This window comes from Battus philenor, unplaced genomic scaffold (assembly GCF_028537555.1).
Source record: "Battus philenor isolate CCGP_79_NKW_IND1 unplaced genomic scaffold, ilBatPhil1.0.hap1 SCAF_17, whole genome shotgun sequence".
Lineage (NCBI taxonomy): Eukaryota > Metazoa > Arthropoda > Insecta > Lepidoptera > Papilionidae > Battus > Battus philenor.
In genome coordinates this window covers 2471712-2488486 of record NW_027181679.1, presented here as the reverse complement: position 1 = coordinate 2488486, position 16775 = coordinate 2471712, and the positions used below count along the sequence as shown (strand labels likewise).

General features: G+C 39.3%; 1 protein-coding gene across 1 annotated transcript; it reads left to right on the top strand.

The window, feature by feature from the left end:
* Nucleotides 1-13689: 13689 nt before the first annotated feature.
* On the top strand, nt 13690-16224 carry LOC137920014 (uncharacterized). Its single transcript, XM_068763248.1, has 3 exons — nt 13690-13821; nt 13887-14045; nt 14125-16224. The coding sequence occupies exons 1-3, from the start codon at nt 13690-13692 to the stop codon at nt 16222-16224; spliced, it is 2391 nt and encodes a 796-aa protein (XP_068619349.1).
* Nucleotides 16225-16775: the final 551 nt, after the last annotated feature.

The following is a 16775-nucleotide window of genomic DNA, read 5'->3' as shown; positions in this document are numbered from 1 at the left end:
TAAATACATCCGCACATGCAAGGATGCGCAGTGCCCTGGAAACGTCGATTAAAATGAAAATAGAAACAGAAAGCATCGCCTTAATGATGGGCGACGACAACCTTCGCCCATCATTTCTATCGTTTGCTCGCAGGGTGGTAAGCAATGCAATAAAAAATAATAAAACCAAACAGGAAAACTTTAACCAAAATGAACATATAAAACACATGTAAAAGAAAAAAGTCTAATCTAAACAAATCTGTAATAGCAAAAGATAATGATAGAAATGTAAGAATAAAATAAAGATTAGAAATAAAATTGTACCTAGCCACCTAAAAGTAAAAAAGATGAGGAAAGGAAGGCGATGAAAGCAAGACGGAATGAAAGAACAAAAAAAAATTGCAAGATATTGTGAAGGATAAAAGGAAAGAATAAAAGAAATTGAGAAGAATGAAAGTGAGTATAGAATAAAGATAAAACCATGAAAAAAAATTATTTGTAAATAAAGTCCCTGTCCCAAACAAAACAGGGGTACGAGAGGCTCAAAATGATTTTTTTTTAGTTTAATACCTATATAGTAAACTGTTCTCAATATGTACATTGATAAGTTTTCCTAAGAAAAGCTTTATACTTCTAGACTTTCAAAGTTCTTTCATATACCGTATTTTAAATTTACAAGTTTCCCTTGACACGTTGACCTATCTAGTTAGCACGCGTAAGCTTGGAAGAACTAACAGCGGCAGCCAAATGCAAACCTTCGGAGAGATGAAAAGAAAGAAAACTTCCGTGCCACCGCATCTTACACCGGAGCGAAGATTCTGAATAGACACGCTCTTATGTAGTTTACCATTCACGTTTTGTCATTTTATTTTTGGTTTGTTTGTTTTTAAATGTATAAATGCTGTGAATATGAGACGAAATACAGAAGCAAAATTGTTTTAGAACATGAAGAGAAATGTTTTTTTAAAATCTTCTTCAACTTTTCAGCTGACAGACACCTACTGCAAGGCATGGCCCAAAATAATGCTATTGATTCTTTTTTTGAATAATTTTATATTTAAATTTGGAATATTCGTTATTTTGTCGTGATAAATTTAAATAGTAAATAAAGAGCTCGAGGCTACGCGCCTTCTGTACTTGAGCCTCAAACCCAAGTTGTAAATGACCACTGGCGAACAATTTGCTGTTGCTTAAATTATTTGAAGATAAAAATTAAAAACATTTAATTTGACGTAAGGTAAAATACGTACGGATAGTCAATTGACTTACTGCGAATACTATACTACGTGGTTTCTATCAAAGTAGACGTGCCGTTGACTATTGTTCGTTTTTTTTGAGTCATGTTACTTTATTCGCATCGATCCCGAAATGGATCAAGCGACGTCTCCCAAGAGCAAAGAAGTCACCAGCATGTGTCACATGGACTAGACTCGCCCACACAAGGGCGCCGCGAGAGGGAATAAGCCTAAGAAAGAAGAAAACTTCAACACTAAAAGCTTCAAAAGCAATCAATACATCGGCAAATAGGTGGGCGTTACCCAACACCACCTGATGGGATGAAGAAACAGTGTACCCAAGTCACACGTCACACAGACGCGCCACATAACATCAAAGTGACTCACTAATATGAACAGAACTAGAATTTTAGCTGTCACTGATGAAGCTGTAACAACCCCATAAAGCTAACAACACCGACATCTAACAGAAACCAAAGAGAGGTATGTAAAGATATATATAGCGCTGTTACTATCACTGTTGTTAAAGATTAGTTTTTAAATTCATAACGCTTTCCGATGCCTTATACAGAAATTCTTAACGTCAAAGAAATCCTAAATCAAGTGAGAAAAATCGTACGTTCCGTAAAATCTATGAAAGAGTAAATTGTCTTCGACAGCACCTAGTGCGCTGGAAAAGATTTGAATTTATAACGCTGTGATAAATTCCTTTGAAATTTTATTTCGACTGTCTTTTAACGGGATGTGTTAAAACTTTTTGTATGGTACACATAAGCTTGTCCTTGGTAATGACACCCGATGTAAATATTTCATAACAGGGTTCAAAGTCTTTGTACTTTACTAAGTACTTTGTACCTTACTTTACCACGTAACTTCAAGTACATTTTCTCTCCTTATCACTTTTTTTTAATTTCTTCGTCGTGTTTGTCTTCAAACCAAAATGTCCATCCCTAACTTAAGATCAAGACTGAACTCACCGCAATATGTAATCAACCAGTGTATATCATATAGTCTCATCTGATTTTTAAATTAGCAGAAGATAAAAAAATTAAGAATTTAGCCAATGAACTACTGTCACAGACTTTGTGAAAATAGGACATACAGTCAGTTTGTTTTTTCAATAGGTATGAACAACGTATTTCTAATAAAGGATCGATGTTATAGTATATCTACTATATTTAAGTATACAAACCTATGTGATATAGTGAAAGAGGACCTAAAAAAATGTTTCTGTGTTTATTTTAGGCTTTTCTAAAAACCGAACCTGTTCAGCATATATTCAGTCTTTCAAGAAACTTCGCAAGGTCGTCTGTCCATCTAGTGGAAAGACGTACAGTTCACTTGTGAGTTCGTCTTAGTCTCCAAAAATTAAGGTCTCGGCTGCCATCTGTTCTATGTGATCTGCCCACTGCAACTTCAACCTGCCAATTGGCTGAGATATGGCTACTTCCGTTCATCTATGGGTCCTTGTATTTCTGATTCGAAAGAAGATGTAAGAACTGGCGTTTAAATTCAAAACACGCTACAATTAATCAAAGAGAAAACATTCTTTATTAAAATATATTCTCAATGACTTTGCTAATTTTCCCCACGTTTAAGCAAGGACATCCTCCGGGAAATAACAGTTTCGACAAATTAGGAGCGCTTTGGTAGAAATTTTGTCGAAACACTCGCAGATATATTTTTAATTAAGGCGCGTAATGAATGTGTTTCAACGTATTGTATTAATCTTGTAATATACCTTTTCTCGTCACAAAATCAGCCCAAAATCGTTTTATGGAAACCAACCCGTTAAAATATGATGAAATAAGACAATATTTCTATTGATGTCATAAAAAACTATGAATCAGTAACTTGTCTAAAACTTAAAAACTTACTTTTAAGGCTATATTTGGGACACGGACCTTATTTTGCATCAGATTTTATTTTATTCTGTTTTCTTCCTTTCACACCTCACGAATTCTTCAGTTTTCCTACTTTCATCCATCACAATTTTTGTCTTTCTTTAGCAACATACTTTTTAACATTTTCCTAAAAATATCACAGCTATATTAACTGCTTATTTTAAATTTACCTTATCTTACATTTTTTCAAAATTATTCCTTTTACTGCTTTCTTAGATATACAATTCTTTATTTTCACTTTGATTGCAGTTTTCTCTTTCTTATAGCCTAGCGAGCTGTTTCAGATATTTAATGGAATCAGGCGTTATCTCGCGGAAGTCCATTCTAAGTAAGAAAAGGACCAATATTTAGCCACTTCCACACATGCAGCGGTAGTCGTGCAATAAAGTGCACCGCCCGCCAGCCCGCTGATAAATGCGTATGCGGCAAACAACGCGAATCACTCAACCGCCACCGCCAAATTACTCAACACGTGTTTCATCCCTCCACGGGGCATCTTCAGGAGTTATTTTACACCGATTAGTGCCAAACACAGAGTCATCAGAGCTGTTTCAGCTTAGTCGAAATAAGTTCACGGAAATATAGTGGTGCGCAAACTATTATACTAATCATTTTCTACATTTACCAGTTTATTATTATTCATGTCGTGAGTAGATTTTCAGATGAGCCTTATTCTATAGAAATTGGAAACCCTATAAAGGAATCGTTGGAATTGAAGCATCGCTCGGAGAAGAGTCCATAAAAAAGTCATGTATGTAAATAAATTTTCTTCCTCCGATAATATAATTCATTATTAATATAAAGAAAACCGGTATCGACAAGTTGATTTTCAAAAGACAAGCTTTGTAAGCAAAACTTGTACAGAAACGAATCAAAGTGAACGTCAAGCCAAACTTAACAAAGCCGGTTTCGTATCGTCGCAGATAAACCAATTTCACTTCCACGCGGTGGCTACAAACTGCCGGTGAAATTCTAGAATGCGTTTGTACGTGTTGTTCAAACTTTGTGACTCACTTTACTACAAAGTTAAACGAGACTTTATTTCTTACTCTCCGGTTTTAACATTCTCTTTCTTTCTCCTTTTTGTTCTATTCCTCTCTATATTGTTCTTATTTATTAATTTGTTAATCTATTATTATTAAATCTGATTATCTATTTCTTTACATATTTATATTTATCTTTTAATTAACTTATTTATTAATTTTTTAATTGTAAATCAACACATGATTTAAAAATAATTCTTTTAAAATTGCCAAAAATCGAAGAATTAAGGATGGTTTTATATCAAATGGCGAAAGACTTGGTTAATAAGGAAAAACAGAGCGGGTCTTCATCAAATTATAGAACAGGTTTGAAATAGATACAGAATACAGCTCACGTTTAATTCAAAGTATTTATAATACAAATATAATAGAAATAACTATGTCGTATTATAATACATACATTACACATTAAAAATAAAATACATACGTAGATCCGGTAATCAGGTGAGGTGACAAGGACGAAAAATACGAACACTTTACAAAGGACGGTGAAAGAATTTTCAGACGACAAGAATAATAACTAACACCTTGGTTTATCGTCATTATTTCAGCAGACGTCCACTGCTGGGACATAGGTCTCCTTCATGGATTTTCAATGGAGGTTGTAAGCTTAACAAGGTCGTCTATCTACCTTGTGCAACCAGATTGACGTCCATCGGTGCCCTTGCCTGCTCGTGTGTAGACCACATTAATTCTCTAGCGGACAACTGTTCTGCATGCTATATGGCCTGCTCACTGATCCTTTAACTTGCCTATCCGCTGGATATTTAATAAAAGTAAAAATTACGTTGTATATCGTGTCGTGAGACTCAAAAAATCGTACAGTGTAAAACAAATCATAAACAACACTTGGCTACTGGACATGTGAGATATTTTATGATAATATATTTCACGCGTCGTGGCTTTGGGATTTCCACGGGAATATTTTTCCATTTATGCACTTCCGTATCTATACCATATTCCTGTCAGACCGCGCGGTTCCTTAGACATGTAATAGCTACGTAAATAAATGACCCCTATCCCAGAACAAGGGTGAGGGAATGCGAAAAGATTCACGGAGGTTATTCAAGATTTTAGAATATGGTTTCGTATTTTTAGATCTCTTCAAAGAAAAGTTTTATATTTATTTTTGATTTACCAAAATGAAAATAAAATTATACCAAAAAAGGTTTAAATTTTTTTAACAATTTTAAATTAGAAAACACGTGTTAAGCAACCTGGTCTGTATATAATACAGTCAAATATGAATATATGTATTATTATATATAAATAAATTTACATACACACACATATATATATAAACTACTCAAAACAAAACAGGGCCCACCGCAACTTTGTCTCTAATCGTGTTTATAAATAATTCATATACTAATCATTGACAAAATGAAGCACTACCACTTCTAGCACACATGTTTATTGGTTCATAATGATGTTTTAAAAGTTAACTTTTTTGTTGATTTCAAGTGTGTAGACAAAAAAGTAAAGTGCTTAAATTTATCCATTTATTAAATTTTCAATCGTTTGTGTTCTCAGTCTTGCTTTAAGCGCAATACTTTGATCACACTTTGTTTAGCTGTGTTTTTTTCGTTTCGGCATTATTCCCGATTACAATGCCAGGTTTTCGTCGTCATATGGATGTGGAAACTTCGACAAGGGCAGTTCTTTTGCTTCAAGAGGGAGAATCGCAAAGATCGGTTGCATCTCGCCTTGATGTGTCACGGGGAGCTATTCGAAACGTATGGGAGCGGTTCCAGGAGACAGGTAGAGTGGCTGGAAGACCTAGATCAGGAAGGATTCGAGCCACAGCTGCTCAAGAAGACCGGTACATTCGATTGACTGCGCGCCGGGACCGCACGACAACCGCCCGGACCTTGCAATCCCGGCTAAGGCAATCTACTGGCACACGCGTTAGTGGTCAAACCATTCGGAATCGACTCCACGAGGACGGGCAACATTCTAGGATGCGTGTTATTCGTTTAAAATTAACAAGGGCTCACCGGGCAACACGTTTGAGGTTTGCGCGTGAGCATTTGGATTGGACCATGGACAATTGGAGGACAGTACTCTTTTCAGACGAGTGTAAAGTTAAGTTTTTTAGCGATGACAGACGTGTACGTGTGTGGGGAAGAGAAGGAGAACGTTTTACTGAACTGTGCATGCACGGTACTGATCGTTTTGGGGGCCCGAGTGTGATGATATGGGGCGGTATAAGCTTGTTAGGCAAAACAGAGCTGGTGATCTTGAACGAGGGGACGGTAACTGCAGCCAGTTACGTCGAGCAAGTAATCCGACCTTATGTCATCCCATATTCACAAAGAGTAGGTGATAATTTTGTTTTTATACAAGACAACGCTCGTGCGCATACAGCTAGGGTCACTCAGAGGGCACTTTCTGATGCCAATATCTCGGTTTTACCTTGGCCAGCAATGAGTCCCGATCTCAACCCGATTGAGCATTTATGGGATCAATTGAAAAGAAGTCTTAATAGACCCATAGCCACGTTAACAGCCAACAGGACCTCATAAACGCGCTAAAACTCTGTTGGGAACGAATACCCGACCAAAACATCACTCATCTGATTGAGAGTGTACCAGATAGACTCAGAGAGTGCATACGAAGCAAAAGAGGTCCTACTCGATACTAAAGAAAAGCTCCCGGCAAGTTTATTTAAAACAAACAGTGACTATAAAAGTTTTTATTGACAGTCTACTTAGTGCTCATTTTCTCTAAAAATGTGTATTTGAGTGTATTGCGATAAAATTAAACAATTCAAACGTTATTTTGTGTTTACTTAATGTGTAAAACCCTAATTCAACATCGACTAATTGTAAAAATTTAATAATCATGTATGCACATAAATTAAGGGGCAAAATGATGGTGGGCCCTATTTTGTTTTGAGTAGTATATATATATATATATATGTGTGTACCATTAGCTGGAAATCATTCGTAGTGCTTGCTCATCCGTGTCGACACCATCTTAAGGCTCTAACGGACAACTGTTCTATACGCTACATGGCCTGGTTACTGATACTTTTACTTACATATCTGCTGAATATTTAATGATTACATATTACATGTAAATGGTACATGACTAATCCACAAAAAATAGATATCTTTACAAAGAAATGTAGTGGAATAAATGCATGTAAAGGTATAAATATATATGTACAAGTGAATACGTAGCTAATTTGTCATCAAAAAGCTTTAAACCTTTTATAAGTATTTCCAGTCATCCTATACAGAGTAATCTATTTAAGAAATACAACTTTTATATATAACATTTAAAACTTCTTTTGAGATGTGACATTCTATAGCAAAATAATCTAATAACTTCTGTCAGTGAAATGTGTATTTTAATATGTAGAATTTCGAATTTTAAAGATGTTTCTTTTTAACTTTATTTATTATATATTCAAAAACAATAAATTAAGTTATGACTTTATTAATTATATCTGAAACCGTCGATTTTTGATTAGGCTGTACAAAAACTTAACTGACAAAAAACGAGCTGCAGCTTTGTCTCTAAAGATTTTACACGTTTAACTAATTATGATATAAACTTCAATGATATTCTGTCTGATTTTATACGAGACATAATTTAAATAATTTAACACATAATTTCCTTTACACTTACAATAAATAGTTTCATAAAGTTGTTTGTTTAAAACGAAATATCTACATCAAGGCAAAAGTATTATTTATATATTTAAGCGATTTATAATTCTTAAAGCCATATGCATTAAGCTTCGGATTCCCAGAGTGGTCGATATCCACACCTTGGGGTTAAAATCGGAATCCCAGGGGACGTAATCGAAAACTGATCTTGGGTTCAACGTGTTTTAAAATCATCCCTTAATTGTAATATGTTCCAGATTTTGTCAGATTTGTGCGTGTTCCAACTTGTTATAAGGAGAAAGTAATATTTGTGCAGCTTGAAACATTTTTATACTTTTAAAAAATATTTATCTTGCAGATTAGTACACTAAAATGCAGTGAAATAAGAAAATAATGTCTATATAATATTTTCTATACTTATTTTTTAATAAAAAACTTATGTTGCAGATATACAACACTATGCATTTACTCTTAAGTGTAGTACTCATTTTACGTTTAAGTGGTATGTTGCAGTTTTACATCATTTTGCATTTAAGGGTTAACGATAAGTATAAACGAGAAACCTTATTAAAATCAACGAATGCCAAAATTAAAAGCTATAACTCACCAATAATGAACTCGATTTAAATCGATTGGAAGAAATTCATGAGGTTCATTTATCACTTTTTTTATTTTTTTAATGATTATCTGCTTATGTATATTTTACGTAATTATTAATTACATTTGATGTATACTGAATTTTACATCAACAATTTTTTTCTAATGTATATTATAAAAGAACGTAAAGATAGAATTTTTAACGCAGTCATAGATTTTTAAGTTTAAAGAAACATCGTTTCAGCCCATAGACGTCAGCAACAAGGCATAAGCTATATCACCATAATCGCCACGCTTTACAGGCGTTTTGGCGATTGCAGAGTATTATTATGGTAAGTAAAGGACACTGCCGACCATCTGGAAACTTATTTGTTAGCATTGGCGATTGCCTATCCTATAGGATTCAATATAATTATGCACAATTTGTGAATAATAAGATGGTATCCCGGGAATCGAACAGCGTTAGGCTACAACGGCTCAATTATAAAGATTCATTTTAATATATATTAAATAACATGATTTTACATATATAATGTATATTTGTTTCAAAATAGCGATCATTGGAGATAATTAGCATAAAACAGCAATATAAGGTAATAGAAAATTAAAAAAAATATATTTTTTAATTTAACACTAACCTTATAAACAATATACTTGGATTCCGGATATTTGATGTCTCAAGCAGATTAAAAAAAAACTTTAAAATAATATTGTTCCAGAAAACATACTGATGCTTTATAATTGAATGGTGTGGTAACCACATACAAATTCTAAAATTTCGATTTCGAGCTTTTTTATGATATCCTGAAACTTCAGCAAAGAACACGCCAAGATTTAAATTTCAACATCATATTAACTAATAGAAGCCCACAGCAAGTCATATGCCTCCTCCTGAGACTGCCACGAGACCAATTTAGCGCTGCTCGATTTCAGGAAGGCCTATCCACGCCACTACCACCGGCTTGTGGATCAATTTCATACATGGTACTTATGCATGATGAAACTTAAATTGGCTTATATGTAACACAGGTGAAGTTGCACCTTCACAGCGGTTGAACATAAAGCGCTTCGGGATCGTAAAAAGCACATGAAAGTTTCATTAAGCTCGCAGCCACTAACTTGCGAGTAAAGTATAAACAGATTACTGCTCGCGAGTGGAGTGCTGCGTTGACTTGAAACGACGAGCGCTCGGAGTGCGGCAAACTGAAAAAATGCCCTTTAACCTCTTTTCATTAAGGCTTCGCAAGGTTCTCTTTAGATCTAGCGTTAGTATGAAAAGCTTAAAGGAGCTTGTGTCACAAGCGGGACAGGGCAGGGCGGGCAGGTAGAATAAAGATTAGTTAAGAAGCATCTTGAATATTTTTTACGTGTCATGTTATTTATTTACCTTTTTATAAAGGTTGATTGATATGTGTAAAGGCTTTAATGAGTAAAAGTATAGCTTATTTGCAGATAGTTAATGTATGGTACACCCTGCGCAAAAATTAACTCTTTCAAAAATAAGAAATACCGTAATGGGAATATAATAAGTGAAATAGTTTTAAAAAAATAGTGTACTACATTATGAAATTCATTATTGATTTTTTATTCTTTTATGCAGACTTTATGCTGCCAGAAATCCATGGTCTACTGTATTCTAATTTAAAAAAATCATATTTTAGAGAGTGTTTCTACTAAAAACTCTCTGCCATATAAAATTTTCATCGTAAATGAATTACAAGAACAAAATATTCGCCTGAGACCCTGACATAAAATTCTTTTACAAGGTCATTGAAACGTATAAGCACCAGTTACTATAGTAATTGCCACTTCTAGGAAGTAAATAATTAAGAATAAGTTTTTACTTCTAAATTTTAGACGCGATTGAAATTGTCACTTGTATTTTAATGATTTTTTCAGGTAGTCCAAAGCTTATGATTTTTGATATACCATTTAAAGTTGTAGATTTTATGACCTGGAGTCGCACTCTATACAGATTATATATAATCTCGCAGTGTGGTTTGACTGATGAAGAAAAAAACATAAAAAAATAATATCGTAAAAGGTCTCCTAGGCGCCCCCCGCGACCTGCCACTTTAAGCATGAGCAATCTGCAAATACCATTTGGGCAGCAGCAAAAGTCCGATTCAAAATATGTCATGTTATTAAATAGAAACTTGAAAAATATTTATGTACTAATTTTGCGTAGATTATAGCCTATATCTTCACTCAAAGTAAGTGCGCTTCAACAAATTAGGTAGATATTATTTATACCTATTTTTTATGTTAAAAAAATCTATAACTGGAAAAACATTTTAACGTTAAAAAAGATATGATCATAAAAATAGTGTTCATTGTTTAGAATTTACCAAAAGTAATTCAATGTACACTCAAGGGAGAGAACAAACGGCGTAGCGTCGTAGCGCCGTAGCGCCGTAGCCGCGTAGCCGACGATTTCCCCCGGGAGCACCGTTCGTAGCTTATAGTTGTCCAAAGTGTTTAATTCAGTTATCGATTTGCACCTGTTTCTATTAGATTAGATATCTTTGACTTTTTATTTACACTTACTTGTTTTTAAAATTTGAACGACTAGAAGCATAGTTATAGTATTATTACAAAAAATTATAAGTACCGTTTTTTGTTTGGCAAGATTTTTCAAAATTTTTCATTTTTTTACTGAAAAATCAGTAAGCATTATTATCATCACCTCAATCGTAGTACGTCATCATCTAGGCTTAGGCTCCACTCAAATATTTCCAATAATACAGGTCAGTATTAGCCTGCATGCAGTGTCTTCCGACAACCTTACTAATGTCGTCAGTCCACTTTATGAGTAGAAGTTGCTTGCCGATCTTTGGTCTCCACTCTAGAACCTTAAGACTTCAAAGACCAAGTACGATTACAGATTACGGTATTATTACAAAAAAAAAAAACTGAAAAAGATTTGCAAAATTAGACTTTTATTCATTTTCCTTCTCCCTTACTTCTTTAAATTTCTACTGTCTATCAATTGCTAAATCTGTATATTGGAATTAGTTTTTACAGTATATTAGTAGTATTTTAGTATTGTATTGTAGTATTGTAATATTTTATATGGTTGAAATCTCGATTATGATGGTGATACTTTTGACAGCGTCATAAGGTCGTGCCAATAGTCGATTGCCTCGCGCTTTTATTTGACGCGGATGTATGTAAATATAATTAGATCACACGGAATGCCAGTTAAGTTCGCGGACTCTCCGTGAACTTAGCGTAGAAGGTTTAAAAGCCTTCGGGGTAACAGCACTTATATTAACAGAGAATAAGTAAGTGAATTCCAGCGATTCTGCTAAATGTCTTCGGAGAAGAGTTTTCGCCTTCCTTTGTCAATTGAGTAGATATCAATTAGTTAATGCAATAGGCTTTTCTTAACATTACAATTGACAGAGTCAGGATCTGTGAGTCCTGATTTTAATGAAACCGTCAAAGTCATAATGATTGCGAAACAGCGCCAAGAATTAAGCCATAGTGGGCAAATAATTAACACACAGTCAAGGAAGACTAAACTATATAAATAAAACGTATTGGAAATGAAACTTGTAGTGGTATGACTGGGATAATATATATATAAATCTGATATATATACATATACATAAATAAATATATATATATGTATATATATATATATATATATATCATGTGGACAAAGACTTGACATTGTAATTTTGACATATAGTGTGGGAGCATTTTCTCACTGTAATTACGACATTTATGGAATGACGTCATTTTCATTTCTACGGTCACATAAAAAAGCAATACTGCCTTTACTGGTCTCCGAGAATCTGCAGCTTTTAACTGAAACATCAAACACCATTGCATTACCCCAGGGTAACTATTTGGTGTGCTTTATCCACGAACAGAATAATCTTAATTTTTTTTAAAAAAATACATGAAATCTGGCAAATCAAAAGTGAGAATTACTGAATCGTTCTAACTTCATCGTATTCACTACACACGTTCTACTAGGATGGTGCGATTTCACACACGGCTAGATTTTCGATGAATTGGCTTCGAGAAGCTTTCCGCCAAAAACTGATTAGTTGCTTTTGGAATATCTAGTGGCCGCTTAGGCTACATGACCTATCTCAGATGTATTTTTTACGGAACTACCACAAATAAAGAGTCTACAATAAAAATGTTGACTTGACAATATCCAATACCAAATATGTTACATCTCAAACATTTCTTTCCTTACATTTATCGTAATATTTCCATAGATAAAAGTCGCAAAGCAAACACGAAACGGTTTTATTTCCCTGAAGGTTTCCATTCATACGTCATGCTTTTTCCAAGCGCTTACTCAAGGTTTTTCTACTATCAAAAGGCATATAACGTTTTCAGTGAATTTATTATGAAATAACGATTTTGAAATAGCTATGGAACATATGTGGTTAGTGTAGCAATAACTTTAAAGCAACTTTACAATCTATATATTTAAACTAAATTTTTTTTTGCTATATTCCACGGGTATGAAAATGCGGGACAAAACTACTTATTATACATAGAATCAACGTGAGTGGATAACTGAGTATTATTGCAATAAGTTCATTTTAGAAATTTTTAGATAAAAAGAAAACTTTGGAATAATTTCTCTACTTTATAATGATATAACAAAAAAACAAAAAAAAAACGACTAAGCCATTACTCTCTGGGAAACCTTGAGCCTTCTTCTGGGGCCTGTCGTAATTGATCACGTCGCGGATTAGTAAGTCATCACCGTCAACACACATTGGTCCTTTGTCTTCAAACTTTATTTTTTATATTTATTCGTAATTTAAACATGTTTGACTTGACAAGCTACGAATAAAATGGAGCGGTAACCTATTATTAACTCTTACCTCTCAAAACTAAAGTTTTGTATATGTATCCAGTAACATATTTACCAAATGTGCACGGTAAAGTTTGACAGTACATGTCTTGCAAATGAAGGGCGGTGCTTCCTATGTATACAGAAGGGTTGAAATATTTAAATAGTTCTGATAGTTGTTTTTCATTGCTGGCATATGAATGACGTTAACCTGCTGTTAAAGATGCAAAAAATAAAACATTATAACTACACAATATACTATATACAACATTGCTAGTCGGTTGTTGCTAATTGATTTGGTTCTTGATTCTCTTCTGGCTTGTTGCTACGCTTCTTTTTTGTTTGCTTCTCGTGGTTCATTCGGTTTCTTTATTTAGCCTCTATATCTGTATGCTAGGTTAGGTTAGGTTAGGTTAGCGCCCCGTGTGGAGTTGCCAGACCTTCCATCGGGCGCGTCCCCCGGGTGGCGGATGGGGGAGCGCCACCCAGATGTGGGTGGTATTGGGCATGTTCCGGCGTGGACCAAAACTGGCAGGGTTAGGGGCGTACTATCGGTTCTTCCCAGAACCGAGAAACGGCCAAGGACTGCACAGTCCGAGAGACGAGCCGCTCAGGCTTGAGGTAGCATCCCGTACCCATCTTTAAGAGATGGGACAGAGGATGTGACCAGTGCGGTGATGTGCCAGGTGCACTCGGCTTCTGCCGACACCGGACAACCCGTAATCCCAGTAGGGACCGGGGGCTCCGTACCTGTACGGAGCTGCGAGGAAGAAAACCTCTTCAAAAATAACCCTAATCCCAAGGTTGGACCGTGCCGACGGGATGAATGGCTGGAAGGGAGTTCAGTCACAAGCGCGAAGGGACCTCACCCTTAAAAGGAAAAAAAAAATAATGGACGCAGTTAAAAAAACAAATTTTCCCCAGGGTGGTACCAGCGATGCTGGAGAATCCACCCCTGGGCCTTGCCCAGGCAGCCCCGCCGTATCTGGGGGGGGCAAAAACTTGCGTCGTGGCAACGCTTCAGCGTCTGCCGCTGGGCCCTTAACATCCGTGGCCCAAAATTTTAAAGAGCCGGAGGTGCCGGACCGTCCATCAGGCTCGGTACGTGATAAGCGCGGGCGATCTATGCGCTCCGCCGGTTTGGCGATTAGTATGGTCGGAGAAAGCGACGGCGGATCAGACGCCTCTCGCGCATCGGTCGGCCCTGGCGCGTTCTCGAGGGCCGGTAAGAGAAAGGCCAAGCCTCCGAGCCCTGGTGCTGTGGCCGCAAAATATGCGGCTTATTCTGCCCAGGAGACCGAGGGCACGGAGACGGTCGGCGGAACCGACAGTGACGAGGAGGGACTCTTCGACCCCTCTGTGCAGCCATTGCGCACTAGGTCGAAGAAAGGGCTCCCGAGTCAGGAGCAGTTGGCTCGCGAATTGCGAGCATGTGCTGATCCCCGGCAATATGCAGAGACCAACCTCCTGGCTATCGAGAAGGTGACGGACCGGTCCAGCAACCTCAAGGGCACGTACGTGCGTAGCCTGAGGCTCGCTGCGCGGAACGTCAAGGCAGCATTGGAGGAGATGTCGCGCAGGACGGCGGGCGACTCCACCGTCGAGAAGTTAGAGCAAGAAAACGCAGAATTGCGTTCTCAGCTTTCCAGCCTTTCTGCGAAAGTGGAAAGCCTCACGATGGAGCTTCGTCGCGTCCGTAGTGCTACAACGGAGCAGGCCAAGGCAGCTGCCCCCGCGCCTCCGCGGGCCCGGCCAGCACCAGTGCCAAGGACGTCCGCGTCTACCGAAGAGGGGCTCATGCATCGCATTGGAGCCCTCATCGAATCGAAACTGGCTGCCTTCGAGGCCAAACTGTTCCCCGACAGGGCAATAAGGCCGCCGTTGGCCGCCAGTAGGACTGGACCGCGTCCGACTCAGTCGACCGTCCCTTCCGAGCCGATCGCACCGCCGCAGCCTCCACAAGCACCGCCGGCATCGCAGCCGCCGCGACCGCGGCGGTCTAGGCGCCCCAGGAGGAAGACTGCGCCTCCTCCTGTGCCGGAACTGCCTCCAGTGACAGCACCGCCTCCGGCAGCGTCGGCGATCACGACCCGGAACACCTGGGCTGAGGTTGCCCGAAAACCCAGGTCGGCGCCACGGCCCGTGCCTCGTCCGAGTGCTAAACCGCCTGCCGCACCCAGGAGCCGCGGGACCAAGAAGGCGAAGCGAGCTCCCACTACGGCGGCCGTGACGGTTACGCTGCCGGAAGGCTCCACCTCCACCTATGCAGAGGTAGTAGAGGCGGCGAAGGCAAGAATACGGCTGGCGGACCTCGGCATCGAGGCTCTGCGCCAAAAACGTGCCTTGACTGGAGCGCTCCTCTTGGAGATCAGTGGAGAAGACTGTGGCCGAAAGGCAGACGACCTCGCGGCGAGGATGCGTGAGGTCCTTCGCGATGTGGCGGTTAAGATCAGCCGCCCCGTCAAGACGAGCGAAATCCGCTTGAGGGACCTCGACGACGCCGTCAGCCCGGGCGAGGTCGCGGAAGCAGTGGCAGAGGCGGGCGGCTGTTCGGTGGACGACGTCAAGGTTGGGGACGTCCACCGAACAAACACGAGCATGGGCACCTGCTGGTTGCGGTGCCCGGTCAAGGTGGCCCATGCTCTGGTGACTGCGGGGCGCGTGCGTGTGGGTTGGGGTTCGGTGAGGGTGGCACCCCTGGAACCCAGACCCATGCACTGCTTCCGGTGCCTGGAGAAGGGACACGTCGGCGCCAGGTGTCCCAACTCTGTAAACCGGAGCATGCGGTGTTTCGCATGTGGCGAGTCTGGGCACAAGGCAAGAGAGTGCGTGTCATCCGCACTCAAATGCCCTCTGTGCTCAGACCTTGGGTTGCCCTCCAACCACCGGCTGGGTAAGAGGTGCGGCCCAACGCCGGGTAAAGGCAGGAGGAGTAAAAAGACTCCGCCTGCGACCACCAGCACGGCGGCCGCAGCGGCACCGACCGCAGCGCCGGGCGTAAGCTCGGACATGGAGGTCGCTTAGACCTCTATTCCCGCCCTTCAGAGTCCTCCAAGGTAACCTGAACCATTGCCGGAATGCTCAGGACTTGCTGATGCAGACCGTCGACGAGTTTCGGGTTGCCTTGTCAGTAGTAGCGGAGCCCTATAACGTGCCTGACCATCCTCGTTGGTTCGGCGACGACTCAGGGTCCGTAGCTTTCTACTGGAGGGGCGGAGAGGGTACCCCACCCTGCACCTTATTATCTAAGGGACAGGGCTATGTCGCCGTTAAATGGGGTCCCTTGGCCATGATAGGCTGCTACGTGTCTCCCAGCAGGTCTCGCGCCGACTACGAGGAGTACCTGGATAGGGTGGCGGACTGCGCTGCGGCCTGCCTCCCCTGTCCGTTGATCGTCCTTGGAGACTTTAACGCCCACAACAGGGCGTGGGGGAATACCAGGGACGATCCGAAGGGAGACACCGTCTTGGAGTGGGCGGCCGGACTGGATCTCCGACTTGTCAACAGGGGATCAGTCAGCACATGCGTGCGCTGGCAGGGGGAGTCGGTCGTGGACTTAACATGGGCGACTCCCG

What these genes read in the sequence shown, in the direction of transcription:
- LOC137920014 (XM_068763248.1), top strand. Translation starts at nt 13,690, where the DNA reads ATGTGGGTGGTATTGGGCATGTTCCGGCGTGGACCAAAACTGGCAGGG. An exon ending in ACGAGCCGCTCAGGCTTGAG is followed by an intron (nt 13,822 to 13,886) that starts GTAGCATCCCGT and finishes GTGATGTGCCAG; the next exon opens with GTGCACTCGGCTTCTGCCGA. An exon ending in AATGGCTGGAAGGGAGTTCA is followed by an intron (nt 14,046 to 14,124) that starts GTCACAAGCGCG and finishes AATTTTCCCCAG; the next exon opens with GGTGGTACCAGCGATGCTGG.